General features: G+C 55.8%; 2 protein-coding genes across 19 annotated transcripts in view; both read right to left on the bottom strand.

Annotated features, from left to right (window-relative positions):
* Window positions 1–220: 220 nt before the first annotated feature.
* Window positions 221–2652, bottom strand: GFRA4 (GDNF family receptor alpha 4; the record flags this gene model as incomplete). Its single annotated transcript, XM_019950929.3, has 5 exons — window positions 221–799; window positions 967–1058; window positions 1783–1917; window positions 2012–2121; window positions 2210–2652. Coding segments are annotated over 5 exons (861 nt in total), but the record flags the coding sequence as incomplete, so codon positions are not given.
* Window positions 2624–7328, bottom strand: part of ADAM33 (ADAM metallopeptidase domain 33) — an 18089-nt gene continuing 13384 nt past the window's right edge. For 16 of the 18 annotated variants that reach the window (XM_033840992.2, XM_073792742.1, XM_073792740.1 and 13 more), the window contains one exon: window positions 2624–7240. In XM_033840992.2, the coding sequence (XP_033696883.1) occupies window positions 7196–7240 (45 nt within the window). In that variant the 3' untranslated portion in view covers window positions 2624–7195. The remainder of the gene's footprint in view (window positions 7241–7328) is intronic. The other 2 variants (XM_073792735.1, XM_073792745.1) reach the window with 1 other exon arrangement.

Here is a 7328-nt window from a genome sequence, read left to right as displayed (position 1 = left end):
GGAGGCTGGGACATGTACTGTGTTTATCTGATTACTAGCAGAGAATGAAAGAATAAACAAAAGCAACCAAAGTCCCTGCCACTAGGACCTGAGAGGTGATTCAGTTCAGCATCCACAGGTGAGAAGATGATGCCTGGAGAGGTTCTGAGGCCACCCAAGTTCTTGGAGGCCAGCAGAGGCACACCCTGTGGCTGACCTTGGTCTCCAGCCTCCCAGGACACAGATCACATGAAAGCAAGGCCAGTCTCAGTGCACATGGATTTATTGAGTTATGGATGCCATTCCTAGTGCCAGGTTGAACCACTGGGAAGATGGCCATATGACCAGTGCAATGTAGGGAACTGGATTCTCACTCTAGGTGGTGTCCCACAAGCAGCATATCGTGGACAGGAAACACTCTGACAACGTTAGTTATGGGGTGCAGGTGGCTATCATGATGGGTGGTGCCTAACTGGGAGGATGCCATGACGGCTGGAGTAGTAAAGGGAGTTTTGCCTACAAGTCTGTTCAGAGGGAGTTTTGCCTACAAGTCTGTTTAAGTCTACCCTTAAAGCATGATAAAAGTGTCCAGACCTGCAAAGGGCAGTAAGGCAAGAGCACTGGGGCCAGCTTGGGAGGTAAGCCAGTCCCTTTTCAGTGGGGCAGTAGGTCACCAATGAGGCCCAGTATCCCAGGCAGGGTGGGACAGTTGGCTGTTGTCCAAGGTCTGCTGTTCTCATCAGAGCAGGGGCTGGAGAACCAGAACAGGGAGCACGGAGAGCATGGAGCTCCCCTCCAGGGACGCATCTGCAGAGGACACCTTGGCAGATGAGAGCAGAGTATGAACTTGGGCAAAAGTCTGGCTCTGCTCTCTGCCACCCCCACTATCCCAGGCCATTCACGCCTCCATCTAGGCCCAACTGGCATGGAAGGGTGGAAAGAGGCAGTGCAGGAGCTGCCACCTCACCATCCCCTCCCTGAACCTACCTGTAGGAGGCTGTGCTCAGGGTCCTGGTGGGGGTCCAGCTGGTCGTGTAGGACTGAGGGCCACCCACCGTCAAAGGCCTGTATGGCTCTATCTATGGAGGGAGGGGTGCAGGATGGGCTTGGCTGAGAAACCCTAGCACAGGGCCCAGCTCCTGAAGGACAAACTGAGACCCTTGGCATCCTGCGTGGGCCCTCCCCAGATAGAAATGGGAAGATAGGACGTCCGCAAGGCTTTTGGAATGGAAGGTGCTGGGCGAGGAATAACAAAATAAAAACAATTGTGTTAAGAGTGCCTTACATACTGTAGTCTTCTATCCTCACAGGAGCCTGACAATTATCATCCCCATTTTACAGATGGACACAAAAAGGCTTAGAGGAATTTAACTCTCAGCTAAGTAAGTGGCAGAGTCAGCCTTCAAACCCAGGCCCTCTAACTCCCAAAGTGGTCAGCGAACCACCCAGCTACTCAGACCCGAAAGGCAAGATCTTTAATGGGGGGAGTTGGCTATGCGTGGCGGAAGCAGGAATCTCGCCTTGTTCCATTCCAGGGCCTCGGAAACTTGTTTTAACCGCCCCCACTTCCTGCCCGCAGGGGCACCAGCCTAGACTACGCTAGGATTCTACTTTGGTCTGTGACTTGGTCTCCGGAACCAGCCGGGCGCAGATTGCCCAAGGGGCAAGACGACAGCAGAGGGGGTAAGTGGGCCTACAAGGCTGCCTCTGGGGGCCTCAGTTTCCTCAGCGCCAGCTAGGCAGCTTGGGAGGGGGCAGAAAGCCCCGACTGGACTCCCTTCCCGCCCCGCCCGGGCCCCTCACCCAAGCAGCGGTTCCTTGTGAAGAGCCCCCGGAAGACTTCGCACTCCTCGCGCCGGTTTCCGCTAGCTCCGCAGTCGCACCAGGGTGCCACGCGCGCGCTAGCGTTGTCCACGTAGTTGGGGGTGACGGCGGTGCCTGCCGAGACCCCGAAAGCAGGATAATCGGCCCACCCGGATAGAGGCATTCCCAGGAGAGCCCCCGCCCCAGCAGGGATCTGGGCGGTGCATACCCACGAGGCCGGCGTAGGCGCGCAGGCAGCTGGGGATCTGGTCTCGAAGGCAGCCGTCCAGGTTGCTGGGGGCAGGCGCGCAGGAAGCCTGGAAGGCCAAGAGGCGGGGCCTGCGCGGGGCGGTCCGAAGGCGGTGAGTGGGACCCGCCCCCCACCCGCCAGCCCCGCCCCCTCCCTGTACTCCACCTCCTCCAGCACCTGCAGACCCGGCTGTGCTCGCAGGCGTCTAAGGGCGCGAGGCAGGAGGGCGGGGCCGGTTCAGGACCCGAGAAGGCGCAGGAGGGCATGAAGGTCTGGCGCCGGCGCTCAGCACATGCGGGGCCGCCGCACGGGCAGAAGAGCAGCGCGTGGGTAAGCTCGGGCGGCCCGCGGGCGAAGAAGCGGCGCAGGGCGCGGCGGCAGCGGGCGCGGGGGCAGCTCCCCGGCGCGGCCCGACCCAGGCACTGCACCACGTATGCGGTGCGCAACCGCTGGCATCGCGCATCCGCGGTGCACGCGTCGGCCGCGTCCACGCATCGGTTCGGTGCGACAGCGCTCGGTGACCCTGGTGGAGCGGCGGGCAGGCTGTGGTTGTTGACGTTCCTTACACACACACACTTCACCTCCGCCTCCCAGTCAGGGCCTCCGAAGATGCGGGGTGCTCAAAACTCGAGGTGGGCAGAATGTGACCCGAATGCGTGAGCGACTGGTACTGACTGACCTTCCGTTGTGGAGCTGGGCAGTGGCGGGGTCAGGGATTTCCTGCAGCACGTCTGGGGTGGATGGGGCGCGTCGAGGCTGGGCCTGGCCTCCCGCAGAAGCTGAGGCCCACCCTCCGCAGGCACCACCACCCCTCGCCCATCCAAAGAGGGGTCCATGAGATTCCTCTCATTCTCCTGGGCCCCATCTGACACGGAAAACAGCAAGGCTTCTGGGACCTGACTCATGGAGACTTATCAGAAATGGTGCTGAGGACAGTGGCCGCTCCTCTTCTGCTCTGACATGCCGGGACGCCTGACCTTTCTTCCTTTCTTCTCCTTCCCCCTCCCCCTTGGAGACCCTTTGAGTGGCCTGTAGGTTTCAGGTTCTCCTTTCTTCTTGACCTTCTCTTGTGCCTCCTCCTGCCCCCTGCCTCTGCGTCTTCCCCCTCCATCCTCTTCTGGTGCTCCCTCCTCACCGATCTAACTGTTGCTGCCCCATCTGGATGGACTCTGGTTTCCTCCTGGGCTCTCCACTCTCCACTAGCCAGATAAAAAGATTCCCCACTAGGGCTCTGGGCACTGGAGCAATTTAGGCCTGGCTGCCAGGGTGTGGATTCAAGAGAAGTCCCAGATGGCAGGCCACAGGGCTCTGTCCTTAGCCACAGGGCACTCCACTGGGGGCAGAGAGTGTGCCTGGCACAGCCCAGTCACACACCAGGGGTCTGTTGGGCAGAGGGTGAGCTTTATCCAGAAGTGCTATGGGCCACATCTAAATCCAGCCAAGCTAGGGTCTTTGGAGGTCAGAACTTGGCAGCCCCTTCCTAGGACCTCAGTCACAAAACGAGGCTACCCCCGCCCCTCGGTGCTCTCAGCCTCCAGGAACCTTGCTTAGGTGAGAAGCCTCTGGCACCAAAGTTTGAGGGAAGTTTCGCAACCTGGTTCAACACCCATCTCGCTGTGTGTGTGTGTGTGTGTGTGTGTGTGTGTGTGTGTGTGTGTGTGTGTCTGGCACTGGCCATCTCTTTTGGGTGGCTGTGGAGGAAGGTAGAATAGACACTGAGGGCTTGGAATAGGTCTGTAAGTGGACGGGATGGACAGGAGAGGGGGAAGCCTTTCCTTTCTCTCTCCTTTCCTCCCCTCCAGTCTCCTTCCCTCCCTTCCAGGACTCCAGAGCAGCAGGCAAACTTTGCCCTTCTCTCCCAGCCAAGCCCTCACATCCCCAGGCCGCAGCCACACACAGCAGCACCTAGTGTCTCCTGAGATCTTGGTTCCACTTCTGTTCCTTTGCTTACCTGTTTCCCTCCACCAGGAGCACCCTTACTTCATGTTCACCCTCAAAACAGCACATCTCAGCTCCAAAGTCTCCTCTGCCTTGAACGTTTGCCAGATTCCTTTCTCCTCAACCTACACCACCTGGTAAAGTGACCCCTCCCTCCATGATGACCCAGGTGAGGAAGGGGTAGTCCAAGCAGGTGGAACAGCAGATGCATGGCATGGAGACACTGAAGATGCAGGGCAAGGTATCAATGTGAAGCTGCAAGACTGAAGGTGGAGGGCTGGGGCTGGGGGAAGGGTAATAGAGGCGGGAGAGCAGGCAATAGGAAAAAGAAAGTTTCTGGGGCAGAGCTACCAAGGCGAGACTTGGGAGACTTAGGAGGCCGTGGCTCTGTGGGACCCAAAAGCTGGAGGCGGGGTGCTGTGTCCCCACACCTCGAGCACAGGTGTCTCATTGGTGCCCCTTCCTGCATTTCAGCTTTTCCTAGAATCACCTTCTTGCCTTGTGCTTGAGGAGGGAAGAGGATCAGGGACAGAGAAGCCGATGTTCAGAGGTCTCGGGGAGGAGGCAGGCACTCACCTAGAAGCAGTAGCAGCAGCAATGGGGGTGCCAAGCAGCTGGCCATGCTGGGCAGCAAACAGAGGAGAGGACGACGAGAGGCAGAGCCCCAGTCAGACAGGTGCCTCCTTCCCAGCTCCCCTGAGCCATAACGAGATGGAAACCCAAGTGTCTGTGCTGACGTGCTCTTCTGGGGGGGGAGGAGCCTTTGCATCAGGAATGACTCCCCGCCCCCAATGAGTCCCCACCCAGGCTGCGCCTTCACGCAGATCTGGGAGCCACTGAATCCAGTGCCAGAATGTGCCTAGATGGATCCCACCACACCCCCCAACACACACACAGCAACGCCCACACAACAACCCAAGGAGACCTTGTCTCTCCCACGCTAAACCATTAACTCTATGAAACAACACTGTTCTTTTCCGTCTCTTATAGTTTTATTGTTAACTTTTTGTTAGCTAATTTTAGACTTGCAAAAAAGTTAGAGCATTGCAAAAATGCTAGCGTTCCCTTTATATCCCTCACCCAGTTTCCCCTAACATCAACATCTTACCTGACCATAGTACAATTATTAAAACTAGGAAATTCATGTTGGTACAAGACACTTAACTATAGACCACTTTGAATTTCCCCAGTCTTTCCACTAATGTGCTTTTTCTGTTCCAGGATCCCATCCAGCATCCCACATTGCACTTAGTCGTCATGTCACCTTAGTTTCTTCCAATCTGTGGTAGTTCCTCAGTCTTTCCTTACAAACTGGGTGCTTCCCTATGTGGCCCTGCACGGTGGGCAGTCCCCCTTCTCGAGGGAAATGCAAGCCATAAAAACTTCTTTCAGTGGCATTAACTTCTCTGTCTCATTGCTGTGTCGTCTCTATAAATCAGAATCCCACAGCGAACACAGGAGTGGGCGTTAGCAAACAGTCTCATTCAGCGCCTTCAGCTGGTAGAGTGAAAGCAAGGCCTGAGCCTTGGGGCTACTTCTCTGCTGCCAGTGGGTGATTGCAAAAATTCCCCCAATTCTTCACACCCTATGAAATATGATTTTGCTTCTCCTCCCTGGAGGGGAGGTGGGGTTTGCCTCCCAATCCCTTAGAACCTGGGCTGGCCCTGTGACTTGCTTGGGCCAACAGAATGTTATGGAAGTAAATGTGCTAGTCATGGACTCTCAAGAAGCCTGACAAGCTTCCACATACTCTTCTGCAAGAGGAGATGAGTGAGGTACTTGCCTCAGGATCACAACTACTGATTTTTCTTTTTGCCTCAGGCTCCAGAAATGCCTTGGTATGGTAACTGATCCTGTCTTTAGTTAAATTTTTGATATTTTGTTCATCGTGGACTTTTGTATTAATTTTGATCTTTAAAAATATTACATTAAAATATTTCTTATCTTGATTACTTTTTGTGCCCACGGTGAATGCCTCCCTTGTCTCACTCTAATCCTGGTCCTGCTCGCTTAGAACCCTCCCCAGCTGTTATGTGAACAGGCCTGGGCTAGCCCGCTCATCCCCATCACCCTAGCCAACAGCCAGCCAACCCCAGAAGCAGCGACCAGCAGTTGACTGCAAATGTATAAGTGAGCTGAGCTGAGACCAATCGAACCACCAGCTGACTTGGCAATTCACAGAATTGGTTATTGTTTTAAGCTACTAAGTTTTGGGGTGGTTTTGTTATGTAGCAACAGCTGATAAAGAAGGTCACTCAGCAACTTTTGCATGAAGCAAGGGGAGAGAGTAAATGGCTGTTCAGGGTGTCCAGGGGAGGCAGGAGAGGTGGAGCAAAGGGAACATTCAAGCTAGGCAACACCATCCTATGCCCCGATACATACGGGGCCTGGCTGTCATCTGAGGCTCCACCCACCAGCCACCACCCTTTGTCACCCTCAGGGAGCGCCATGGTGTTGAATTTACAGACAGAAAAGACAGAAGTCCCAGGGCAACATGTCTCTCTTCTGACTTCTACTTAGGTGTCCTTTCGAAAATGGCTTCCTTTGTCCCCTCCCATGGAATGGAGGAGAGGCTGATTAATGTCCAAAGTAAGGGGACTGCAGCAGGCCCCATGCTTCTCTGAAACCTCACCTAAGGACTAGGAGTGGGGTGGGGCTGAGGAAGCATCTGAGGGAAAAGAGAGGGTAGGAGATGGCAGGAAGGAAGGTCCCAAGGATTTTGTTTGTTTGTTTTGCAGGGGCCAGGCTCCAGGGAAGTGGACTCAGTCTGAAATGTAGGACCCCTGGAGTCCAGGCTTCTGTCCCAGCAGTCACTGCCCTCCAAAGAGCTAGGTCCGAATAAAGTGAGTGTAGCAGACACACCTAGGCTGCCAGGACACAGGCCTCTCTGGGTGCCCAGCATGACCCAGCGCCCCCTAGTGACAGGAGGTCAGTGACTACATGACCTTCCCTCCTGGGACTGATGGATTCTCGCTTGAGCTGGAGGGTGTACCCTAGCAGGATCCCGCAGCCCTAAGGAATGGGGACACAGCACTGCGCAAATTTTGATGAGGCTCCAGGGTCCTGGAGTAGGTGGTGTGGCGGTAACTCAGGGAAGAAATTTCGAAGCTGCCCAAAGGTGCAAGAGGTCTGCTGACTCGCTGGCTCCGCCCCTGGGGGGCGGGGTCCAAGTTCCTGGTGTGGCTGTCAGTAGCCACCTGTCCTTAAGTCTTCTCATCTCAGGAGTCACTTTTCACCAGAGACAGGATCTTGGCTTTTGGACTCTACCTGCTGAGAATGGCATGGGGTGGGGTGGGGGGGCATCATCCCCTGAGGGCTGGGACCCCAGATTGCAAGTCATGCGTCAGGGACCCCCTGT

Source organism: Tursiops truncatus, chromosome 15 (genome assembly GCF_011762595.2).
Source record: "Tursiops truncatus isolate mTurTru1 chromosome 15, mTurTru1.mat.Y, whole genome shotgun sequence".
Lineage (NCBI taxonomy): Eukaryota > Metazoa > Chordata > Mammalia > Artiodactyla > Delphinidae > Tursiops > Tursiops truncatus.
Note: the sequence above shows the minus strand (reverse complement) of the source record. Positions and strands in the feature narration are given on the sequence as shown.